This window comes from Palaemon carinicauda, chromosome 23, assembly GCF_036898095.1.
Source record: "Palaemon carinicauda isolate YSFRI2023 chromosome 23, ASM3689809v2, whole genome shotgun sequence".
NCBI classification, from domain to species: Eukaryota; Metazoa; Arthropoda; class Malacostraca; order Decapoda; family Palaemonidae; genus Palaemon; species Palaemon carinicauda.
This window is the reverse complement of record NC_090747.1, coordinates 40,013,949-40,026,448: the sequence shown is the minus strand read 5'-3', so window position 1 is coordinate 40,026,448 and position 12,500 is coordinate 40,013,949. Positions and strand designations below refer to the sequence as shown.

Sequence of the window (12,500 nt, the reverse complement as noted above, 5' to 3'; positions counted from 1 at the left end):
CATGGTGCCAAAGGGACTATAATTTGCCGAGCTCTCTCTCTCTCTCTCTCTCTCTCTCTCTCTCTCTCTCTCTCTCTCTCTCTCTCTCTCTCTCTCATTTGATATTATTAAAAACCCTGGCACTTACACCTTAAATACGTTGAAAAACACAATAGGAGTCGGCTATAGCAATGTTAATCTCTTGGAATATGAGAAAAATATATTTTATAATTGAATGAAATAGAATATATATCATATGAGATTATGTTGAACATTCATTAACTTGTGCACGGCTAAGACTCTTAACCATAACCGAGAATATTCTCTAATATATAATCGTGAGAGCAAGAGATAATGAAAATATATTTTAGTCTGATACCAACGCTTCTGTAACTGGATCAAATAGACTCCTATTGTAGGTACTGATGATACAACAATGAAGTAACAAAATTTGTAGAGTTACCATGCAGATATCTCTTTGCAGTTAAAGAATCATGATATATCCTAAACACACGCACACATATATATATATATATATATATATATATATATATATATATATATATATATATATATATATGTGTGTGTGTGTGTGTGTGTATGTAATTAATGGCATTTTCGCTTCTAGAAAGCTTGAGGTTTAGCAGAAAGGCGAAAGAAAGCAGATACTTCAGCATTTGGACAGTTTATTGGGTAAGCTTTCGGGAACAACATTTCCCATCATCGGAACTAAAAAAGGAATGTAAAACACATATCAATAGACATTATGTTAGTCAATGAAATTCTGTTAAAAAGGCAAGAATTATAACAAATTAATCGAAATGCTTAAAAAATGAAGTGGAGGAAATATACTAAAAAATAATAAATTAAACCATATAAATCAAATTAAAAATTAAAACATTAAAACATTAAATGAATGCTATAGGAAAAGAGCAATATCAAAATCAGAACAAATACACGGAAAACTTTAAAGAAGAATTCACAAAACATCATAAATATGGAAATCAAAAGAATAATACACAGAAATAACCTGGAATAAAAGTAAAAGAAAAAAAAAACAGACAAAATAAAATAAACTCTGGATAAGAAAGAAACACACTTAGTATGGAAAAATATCCAAGACTGAGACATGGAAGGACGGGGAGGTTTAGACGTTAGAGCGTGTAAGTAATGGTTTGAAGATTAAGTGGTTAAGTTGTTAGGCAATATGTAAAGGAACAGAGGTTGTTGAGTGATTGAGAGTAGGGGATAGCTGTTTAATGAAAAGTGATTCTAGGGTAGGTAGAGAATAGCTATTGGGTGATTGGGCTAGTATTTTGAAATTAGAATAGTTAATCAATTGCTTGCATTGTTGAGCGTGATTACGTATGGAAGAGAATTCTTTTTTATTTAAAATACAACCTGTACGGTGACTGACTCCTCTATGATAGTCAATGCGGATCCTCAAGAGACGGTTGGAACAACCAACATAGGTTCCTAAATTACATTTAGGACAATTTTATAAGTAAACAATTGAGGACCGCATCAAATCTGGTAGAGAGTCTTTGAATGTGAACATGCTGCCTATGGATAGTGGATTTTTTAATACAAACTTAAACTCAACATAAGGATACAAATTAGAAAGAGCTTTATCAAGTTTACATTTAACATTTTTATAGTTATATATAAATGGTAGAGACACATACATTTGCTTCTTTGGTACGTTTAGTACGGTGGCTTTCGGAATAAAAAAGTTATCTAAAAACTGTTTTGTAAATTTATCAAACACGTCACATGGATAACAGTTCCTAATAAAATATGATTTAAAAAATTTAATTTCCTCGTGGAATCTACCCCAATCTGAAGAAAGATTAAAAGCTCTAAAAATTAATGTTTTACATGAGTTTACTTTAAATGAAATCGGACAGTGACTAAAAAAGTTTAACCCAAGTCAAGTAAAAGTCTGTTTTCTAAAAATGCCAGTACCAAATTCACCATTACAACGTGAAATCTTAATATCTAAAAAGGAAAGTGGATCATTATGTTCGGAGTCCAACGTGAACTTAATATTTGAATGAAATGAGTTTATGTACTCTAAAAACAAAGTGGCCTGATGTCTATCTTTAAAAAGAACAAATGTATCATCAATATAACGTCTATAAAATAGGGGTTTAAAGGACACAGGGCACTGATCAATGAACAACTTTTCTAGGTGGCACATAAATACATTTGCAAAGGTAGGGCCCAAGGGAGAACCCATAGCCATACCATCGACCTGTTTGTAAACTGTGTTATTGAAAATAAAGTTTCTGTTACGGCAAGTTCAAGTAATTTTCTAAAGGAGTTAACGTTAAAACCATGAAAGGAGGAAGTCGGGTTGGGAAATAGTCTAGTTAAAATAATGTCTATTGTTTCTGATAGTGGAATATTAGTAAATAAAGAGGTAACATCATAACTGACCATAAAACTATTGGGATCTTGCTGGAGAATATGAGGTACAAACTGAGATGAGTTTTGCAAGGTGTAAGCATTGGAAGTGAGATCACTGAGTAAAGGGACTAAAAATTTAGCTATACTAAAATAATCTAGAAAAAGCCCGTCAATCAATACAAAATATTGCCCATGAAGCTTATGCCTCTTTAAAGTCACCTACATGGTTTCCATTTTTCAAGAAAGAAGATTTTAATATTCTAAAGTCTTTATCACTACGTAGTGATATCATTTTGTGTCGCCCTGACAAGGGTAAAGGTGTGGTGCTTCTCAATAAACAGGATTATACCGACAAAATGCTTCACATTCTTTCAGACAACAGTAAATTTTGTGAAATTGGGTCTCCAGAATTTAGTTTGATTTATAAAGTAGAGGACAAAATCAACCGTAACCTTAAACAACTCAAAGATGAATCCTTTTTATCAGAAGAAACATACCGTTCCTTGTACAGCACTGGTTCATCCTTCAGCGTTTTGTATGGTTTACCCAAGGTTCACAAAGCTGACATATCTTTGCGTCCCATTCTGGCTGCTTACAACTCGGCTAATTTTAGTATAGCTAAATTTTTAGTCCCTTTACTCAGTGATCTCACTTCCAATGCTTACACCTTGCAAAACTCATCTCAGTTTGTACCTCATATTCTCCAGCAAGATCCCAATAGTTTTATGGTCAGTTATGATGTTACCTCTTTATTTACTAATATTCCACTATCAGAAACAATAGACATTATTTTAACTAGACTATTTCCCAACCCGACTTCCTCATTTCATGGTTTTAACGTTAACTCTTTTAGAAAATTACTTGAACTTGCCGTTACAGAAACTTTCTTTATTTTCAATAACAGAGTCTATAAACAGGTCGATGGTATGGCTATGGGTTCTCCCTTGGGCCCTACCTTTGCAAATATATTTATGTGCCACCTAGAAAAGTTGTTCATTCATCAGTGCCCTGTGTCCTTTAAACCCCTATTTTATAGACGTTATGTTGATGATACATTTGTTCTTTTTAAAGATGTCACTTTGTTTTTAGAGTACATAAACTCATTTCATTCAAATATTAAGTTCACGTTGGACTCCGAACATAATGATCAACTTTCCTTTTTAGATATTAAGATTTCACGTTGTAATGGTGCATTTAGTACTGGCATTTTTAGAAAACAAACTTTTACTGGACTTGGGTTAAACTTTTTTAGTCACTGTCCGATTTCATTTAAAGTAAACTCATGTAAAACATTAATTTTTAGAGCTTTTAATCTTTCTTCAGATTGGGGTAGATTCCACGAGGAAATTAAATTTTTAAAATCATATTTTATTAGGAACTGTTATCCATATGACGTGTTTAATAAATTTACAAAACAGTTTTTAGATAACTTTTTTTATTCCGAAAGCCACCGTACTAAACGTACCAAAGAAGCAAATGTATGTGTCTCTACCATTTATATATAACTATAAAAATGTTAAATGTAAACTTGATAAAGCTCTTTCTAATTTGTATCCTTATGTTGATTTTAAGTTTGTATTCAAAAATCCACTATCCATAGGCAGCATGTTCACATTCAAAGACACTCTACCAGATTTGATGCGGTCCTCAATTGTTTACTTATACAATTATCCTAAATGTAATTTAGGAACCTATGTTGGTTGTTCCAACCGTCTCTTGAGGATCCGCATTGACTCTCATAGAGGAGTCAGTCACCGTACAGGTTTGTATTTTAAATAAAAAAGAATTTTCTTCCATACGTAATCACGCTCAACAATGCAAGCAATTAATTAACTATTCTAATTTCAAAATACTAGCCCAATCACCCAATAGCTATTAACTACCTACCCTAGAATCACTTTTCATTAAACAGCTATCTCCTACTCTCAATCACTCAACAACTTCTGTTCCTTTACATATTGCCTAACAACTTAACCACTTAATCTTCAAACCATTACTTACACGCTCTAACGTCTAAACCTCCCCGTCCTTCCATGTCTCAGTCTTGGATATTTTTCCATACTAGGTGTGTTTCTTTCTTATCCAGACTTTATTTTATTTTGTCTGTTTTTTTTTTCTTTTTCTTTTATTCCAGGTTATTCCTGTGTATTATTGTTTTGATTTCCATATTTATGATGTTATGTGAATTCTTCTTTAAAGTTTTCTGTGTATTTGTTCTGATTTTGATATTGCTCTTTTCCTATAGCATTCATTTAATGTTTTAATGTTTTGATTTTTAATTTGATTTATATGGTTTAATTTATTATTTTTTAGTATATTTCCTCCACTTCATTTTTTATGTATTTCGATTTATTTGTTATAATTCTTGCCTTTTTAACAGAATTTCATTGACTAACGTAATGTCTATTGATATGTGTTTTACATTCCTTTTTTAGCTCCAATGATGGGAAATGTTGTTCCCGAAAGCTTAGCCAATAAACTGTCCAAATGCTGAAGTATATATATATATATATATATATATATATATATATATATATATATATATATATATGTGTGTGTGTGTGTGTGTGTGTGTGTAAATATATATATATATATATATATATATATATATATATATATATATATATATATATATATATATATATATATATACACATATATATATATACACATATATATATATATACACACACATATATATATATATATATATATATATACACATATATATATATATATATATATATATATGTGTGTGTGTCTCTGTGTATATATATATATATATATATATATATATATATATATATATATATATATATATATATATATATATATATATATATATATATATATATATTTATATACACACACGTATATATATATATATATATATATATATATATATATATATATATATATATATATATATATATATATATATAAATATAAATATATATATATATATATATATATATATATATATATATATATATATATATATATGTGTGTGTGTGTGTGTGTGTGTGTGTGTGTGTGTGTGTGTGTGTGTGTATATATATATATATATATATATATATATATATATATATATATATATATATATATATATATATATATATATATATATATATATAATGAAGGAAGTTAGAAAGATTGTTTTTTGGTTGTTACCTTTCACTGAAATTTATAGTTTTGATTATCTGAAAAACTTAGTTTTAGTAGAAAATTCCAGAGATAACGCATTCCCAAATAACGTTTCTGACCGTGGGTTCCTTAACGTGGTGAAAAGATTTGTTTATTGCCATGATCACCAAAGCTGTACAAGCTGGGCCCATCCATACTAGGTTGTTTTGCTCTTCAACGATCAGACAAAAGTGTTCCAGATGGCCTGCGTGGTGATGGAAACTGGCCACACCTCAGTCATGAATAAAAACGATTAAGTCGTTTGTCCTGCATTGAACTGGAAACAGGAACATTCGTTGTTGGTATTATTGATATTTATAGAAGGTAGTTGGGAAAAAAAATCTTTTCCCTTTGTGACTAGGTTGGTAGATGAGTTTACTCTAACTCGTGGTTTGTAAGAAAAAAATAGCAACTAGTAATATTGGAATAACTTGTTTCCGATGTAATAATAATAGGCCATTTGGCAAGGAGTTTTATATTAAAATGGAAGAACGTGAAGAAACTAGTGTATCCAGTTAACGATCTTTCCTCAAGCAGGTATGAAATTATGAAAGACTAGGAAACTGTAAAGAGATTTTTTGTCTGAGAAAAAAGTAATCTTTGATTTCGGAAAAAGAGAGAAGAAAAAGCTCTGGTTGTTTACTAATGCTATTTGGAACGCTCTGCTCATTTTGTGATTTTGAGACGGTTTTCCGAGGGTTTTCTTATGAATTTGGACTACAACTTGTGAGTAAGATGCCAGTGAATTAGTTAGTGTTCAAGTGAACTAGTTTGTGTCATAGTTTATATTATTAGATGTAGTTTGCCTCAATACAACTCCAAGGATTCGCCAAGCCGGAGGTTTCACGTCATCATAGAAAACGGAGCGTATTCTACCAGCTACGATGGCAAACAACTTTCTAATGGCTGCGAGACTTAAACCAAAGACTACAGTTGGTTTAAAATTTTCGTGTTCCCCTAATTATGAGTCTGCATGTGATGTCATATTTAATAAGTTAAAAATAAGGGAAAAAGACATACGAGGGTTTCAGAACATACTAAATAACAGAGTGGCTGTGAAATTTATTGAGGAGAAGTTTTTTGATGTGTTTATACGAGAGTACGAAGACAAAGTGATTCATTTCGGTAATGGTGAAAAGGCCCTAGTAGTAAATTTGAGCAGTGTATATACTTATGTATCAATACGTTATGCACATTTTGATATAGAAGACTCCCTTTTAATTAGTGTCCCCGAACAGTATAGGAAAGTTCTTCATATCAGACATAATACCTTTTCTCCTGGGAGAGCGAGTGGTCTAGAAAATGGAACACGCACTGTGAAAATGGAAATAAAGAAAAATATCTTATCCTCCATAAATATTTGTAGTTATAATGTTGTGTTTTTATATAATGGCCAGAAAAAGACGTGTTACAAGTGCGGAAGAGACTCTCATATGGCAGTTAACTGTAATATGGATAGTGAGCCTAAGTTAAATATTTTTAATTTGAATGATTTCCCAGCAATGCCCGGCAAGGATTCTGATAAAGGTCGGATATCGGAAGAAAATGGTACTCCTGATGTTCAACTGGCAACAGGTAATGAAGGAAATGTGGATCAACCATGTGATGGAAAGAGTACTGAAAATGATAAAGAAGAATCCAGCAACATTCGAGAGGACCAGATAGACGACTTATGCGAAACAGTAGGAGAACAACTAGTGACCATTCCCTCATCCTAGAATGTTGATGATGTCGTTGTTCATCAACACTCAGTCGAAATAGAAGGTCGATCACTTGACCTGGAGGGTCATGTTCCAGATAATGGTGATAATTTAACAGATACCGACAGTGATAGTGACATCTTTGCAATAAAAAGTGCACCTGAAGGAGCTTCTCAAGTAACCGAAATAACTGAGGATAAGGGGCTTCCATCACAGGATGAACCTCATATTCCTTACACAGTTGAAAGTCTCTTTCCCGTTGAGGATGATGTAAATGAAGAACCGGGAAATCTTAAGGGAGTCAATATAGCGGTTTCAGTGTATAGGGAGGATGAATCAGTGGATGGTGCTACTGAAGAAAGTGACATGGATGTAGATGTAAATAAAGTCAGTGATATTGAAGACGATTTGAAGAATGATGATAAAGGTTCAGACGTGATGCCAAAAGGCCAGTGGAACATAGTTTAGATACTGTAGGTCAATTAAAGTTAATTAGAGGAAAATCCAATAAAGAAAAAAGGAAGAAAGAAAAAATTAATGGAAAAGATAGGTTGTCAAAGAAAATTAGAAAGTAATTCTTTCAATGTTCGTATTTGTGATGGCTCTTTCAGTTACCACTTTAAATATTAATGGCTTAAAGGAGGTAATGAAACAAATGAAATTTGTGTCTCTTATTATGTACTATAAAATTGATATTCTGTTAATTCAAGAACCTAATGTAAAAGATATTTCAGGGTTGAGTTATTTTACTAATTTTTTTGTGTATGGTGTTTAATCCCTCAATCAATTTAAAAGAAAGGTACAATATGTAGAGATAATAAAACAAAAGTTAAACTTTTAACCAAGGAGATGGATACTAATGATAGAATTGTTGGTGTAAGAGTATGTTACAATAACTGCAATATACCTATTATGAATGTGTATGCTCCATCTGGTGCAAGTAAATTTGCTGAAAGGGAAGACTTTTTCAGGAATGAAATATTGTACTACCTGCGACATAATATTGATTATCTTATTTTTGGAGGTGATTTCAACTCTATAACATACACCAGAGATTGCAGTAATAATAACAAAGCCTTACTGTCTAAGTCTATGAGTACTCTCGTGAAAAACCTTGCTCTGAAGGATAATTACAAATTCACAAACAGAATATTAGAATACACTTATATACGGGAAAACTATGGATCCAGAGTAGACAGGATTTATACGGTAAAATTATTTGATATTATAACATCTGCAGGCACCATTCCAATAAGTTTTTCAGATCATAGTACGGTTGTTTTGAAACTAAACATAAACACACAAAAAATTGGCACAGGGTATTGGAAGTTGAATGTTAAAGTTTTAGATTCTGAGTAAATTGAAGAAATTTTTTTACATTTATGGCAGTTTATAAAGCAGAAAAAGGGTACATTTGATAACATACTCTTAAGGTGGGACTGGGCAAAATCACAATGTAAAAAATTCTTTGTCGAATTATGTAAAAAATTATCTCAAGAAAAGTATGGATTGCTGAACTTATTACAAACAAGATTGCGTCAACTGTATGATATAAACTATAAAACTAGTGTAAATTATGAAAATATTAAGATTCTCCTGAATAGGATTTGTGACATCCAGAATGAAATATTAGAAGGTATAAAGATAAGAGCCAAACTAAATGATCGTACAACTGGGGAAAAAATATCTTCACATCTACTTGGTGCTGAGAAAAAGAAAAATCATACACGCACTACTAACATAAAACAAGCAGATGGTTCCATTGTAGAAAGCACAGAGGGAATATCTGTTTTAACAAAGGAGCACTTTGAAAAATTGTTTAGTAAGGTAACTGGTCAGGTAAAAAGTCAAGATTATTTTCTTAACCTATGCCATTCTGTCCTAAACCAAGAAGATGTAAGTTTGTTAAGTAGAGAATTAGAGGAAACTGAGGTTTTTGGTGCTATCAAGAGTATGTGTAAAGGAAGGTCGCCAGGGTATGATGGACTTCCTATAGAATTCTACAAAAATTTTTGGTCTTTAATAAAGTCTGACGTCATGGAAGTGTTCAAATCCATTGTGACTGTGAAATACAGGTCAGATAGTCAAAATCTGGGTGTAATAAAATTATTAGCTAAAATAGGAGATTTATCGTTGGTGGAGAACTGGAGACCTATATCCCTTCACAATGTTGACTATAAAATCTTTGCTAAGGTTTTAGCAAACAGATTGAGATGTGTTATTGGGAAGATTATCTCCCCAGAACAATATTTTGCTGTGAAGGAAAGGTCGATTGTTAATTGTAAAAATACAATTCGAGACGTAATTTTTCATACAAAACAAAAGAGTGAAGACTTAGCCATTCTAAGCTTAGACTGGTCTAAGGCTTTTGATAGAGTTAATATGGATTTTGTTTTTAAAGTGATGAAGAAATTTGGTTTACCAGATGAATTTGTGGCTCTAGTTAGAATGTTGTACAAAGATTGTTAAGTAGTATCTTGGTAAATGGGTTTATGAGTTCAACTTTTTGTATTAAAAGGTCAATAAGACAAGGCTGCCCTATGTCAGTGCTATTATATTGTATATTTCAAGAACCTTTGTATAGAGCAATAAAGAGCAATAACAAGATAATAGGGCCTAGCCTTCCAAACAATGTAAATATATGCCTAGAAGGTTATGCAGATGACTCATCCGTGATCTTGTCAACTGATGATTCAGTTAGAGAATGTTAAAAAGAAGTACAATGGTTTGAACTTGCGACAGGTGCACAGCTAAATAAGGGAAAAACTAGTATAATTGGGTTTGGGAAATGGGAAAACCGAAAAATTTGGCCAATCAGTTGGTTGAAAACTGTTGAAAGTATCAAAATTCTTGGTATAATTTATTATAGTGATTTTGAAGTTACATGTGAAGAAAATTGGTCTCGCCTTACTCAAAATATCAAAATATCCATAGATATGCTAAGTCAAAGACAATTATCTATTTTCCAAAGAGCTATTATTGTTAATTCACTAGTTTTGTCCAAAGTTTGGTATATATCACACACTTTGCCTCCTTTGAAAAAGTACATTGCTCAAATAAATATGCATGTATTCCGATATATATGGCAGGGAACTTACCATCCTGTAGGTAGAGATACACTTTTTTTGTCGAAAGAGAAAGGTGGATTGGGTATTATAAATGTTTATTTTAAGTCCTCGGCGATTTTCAGTTCAACAGCTCTAAATAATATTAGAAAGGATATTGGTTTAAGTAATTTCTATTGAAAGATGAGAATTAGTTTTTTGTTGGACTTGAAGGAAATAAATGAGGTTTCATTTGTGTCAACATTATTTTATTTAGTTGCAATTTATGTAATCAGTAAAGTGTATCACCATGCAAAATTTCCTAACTTAAGTCCTAAAGATTGTTATGATTTTATGAGGCCAAAGAATGTCCCAAAAATTAATGGGATTTATCTACTTTTGGACTGGAAAATGGTATGGGACAGCATAAACAAACGTTTCATTGGCATCATGGAGAGAGAGTTTGCCTTTAAATATGCTCATGGAACTTTGGCGACAAATAATCATCTGAAAATTTTGAATATCAGAGACAGTGATAAATGTGATCATTGCGATGATGTTGAATACAGTTTGCATATATTTTACTTTTGCAGGCACATCCAGACAATATTGATGTATGTCAAAAGTGTATTATTTCATACTTGTGACATAAACAGGGACACTTTTTAAAACACATTAATGTTCATTTACAAATATAGGACGAAAAAGGATTATAATAGCGCCACTTTATTGATAGTTGGTTATTTATATGCTGTTTGGGTCAGTAAGAAGAAACGATATACGAAAGAGGAAACAGATGCCTTTCTTAAGAGTAAATTTCAATATGATCGGTGGCTTTTGAAAAATATCTGTAAAGAAAGAATGAATAAAATGTTCACCAAAAAGTATATAAATTATTGTTTTTGAGTGACTAAAAATTTAAATCAAGATGTGTGATGTTGTAAATTGTTAAATTAGATGAATTTTTTATACTTAAATACAATTAAATGTAATTATACTGTAAATATTGTGCTTGTAAAGAATATGTAATTTAACTTTTTAATAAAAACATTATATATATATACATACATATATATATATATATATATATATATATATATATATATATATATATATATATATATATATATATATATATATATATATATATATATATATATGTATATATATATATATATATATATATATATATATATATATATATATATATATATATATATATATATATATACGTATATATATATATATATATATATATATATATATATATATATATATATATATATATATATATATATATATATATATATATATATATATATATATATATATATATCGATTCGTACCAGAAATAGATTGTTCTAAATCCCAAACCTGAAATAATCTAGCTGAAATCAGCTATTTTAATTTGGTTTGCTTTAAACCTCAATTATCCTTCGCCCTTCGTCCGGCCATCTTAAAGTTTCCTTCAAACTGCAAAATTGAGCGTTGAGCGTCTTCAAAACTTTTCAACTCAAATCCTTAAACCAAATCACATAGTTTATTATTATTATTATTATTATTATTATTATTATTATTATTATTATTATTATTATTTTTATTATTATTATTATCATTATTATTATTACTATTATTATTATGGTTTTTGTTGCTGTTATAAAACAAGAATGGAATTTTTTGCGAGTCCTAAAAGAATTCGGAAATAAATCTTCTCGGATTTCCAAATGGCTTCAGAAGAAATAGCCATAGACTTAGCATGGAATTCTGAATGCCTCCAGAACAGAATCTCAGAACGGTATCGGAAGAAAACTTTCCTGGATTATGTGTTACGTCTTCGGAACACCATCAACTACAGATGGTTTTGGTTGCTGTCAAAGTTGCCGATCGTTCGTTTTATATCGCCCGACCTATAGAAAGACACGGGATCTTCCGTTGGCAGCTGAGCTTTGAAGATCATAATGTATGCGCCTTGAAGGATCCTTTGCTTGGTCTTTTACGAAGATGTCTTATTAAAAGAGACAGATGGAAAAAAGTAGGAGGCTTTGTATCGGTGCAAAAACGGATTGCTGGGAATGAGGATGGAGGCAGAATCGTTCAACAGAACGGTGAGTGACGTGTAGTTCTTCGACAGGATTGTCCCAAAATTCGCAATTGAAGTAAGGACATACCCAGACGACATTGGTAA

The 12,500-nt window shown here is 31.0% G+C and overlaps 1 protein-coding gene across 1 annotated transcript in view; it reads left to right on the top strand.

Annotated features, from left to right (window-relative positions):
• LOC137617548 (uncharacterized) overlaps positions 1 to 12,500 on the top strand; it is a 58,697-nt gene that overhangs the window by 9,473 nt on the left and 36,724 nt on the right. Inside the window, exons 2-4 of the mRNA XM_068347561.1 lie at positions 7,072 to 7,253; positions 7,290 to 7,706; positions 12,255 to 12,420. Of these exons, the coding sequence (XP_068203662.1) occupies positions 7,072 to 7,253; positions 7,290 to 7,706; positions 12,255 to 12,420 (765 nt within the window). The remainder of the gene's footprint in view (positions 1 to 7,071; positions 7,254 to 7,289; positions 7,707 to 12,254; positions 12,421 to 12,500) is intronic.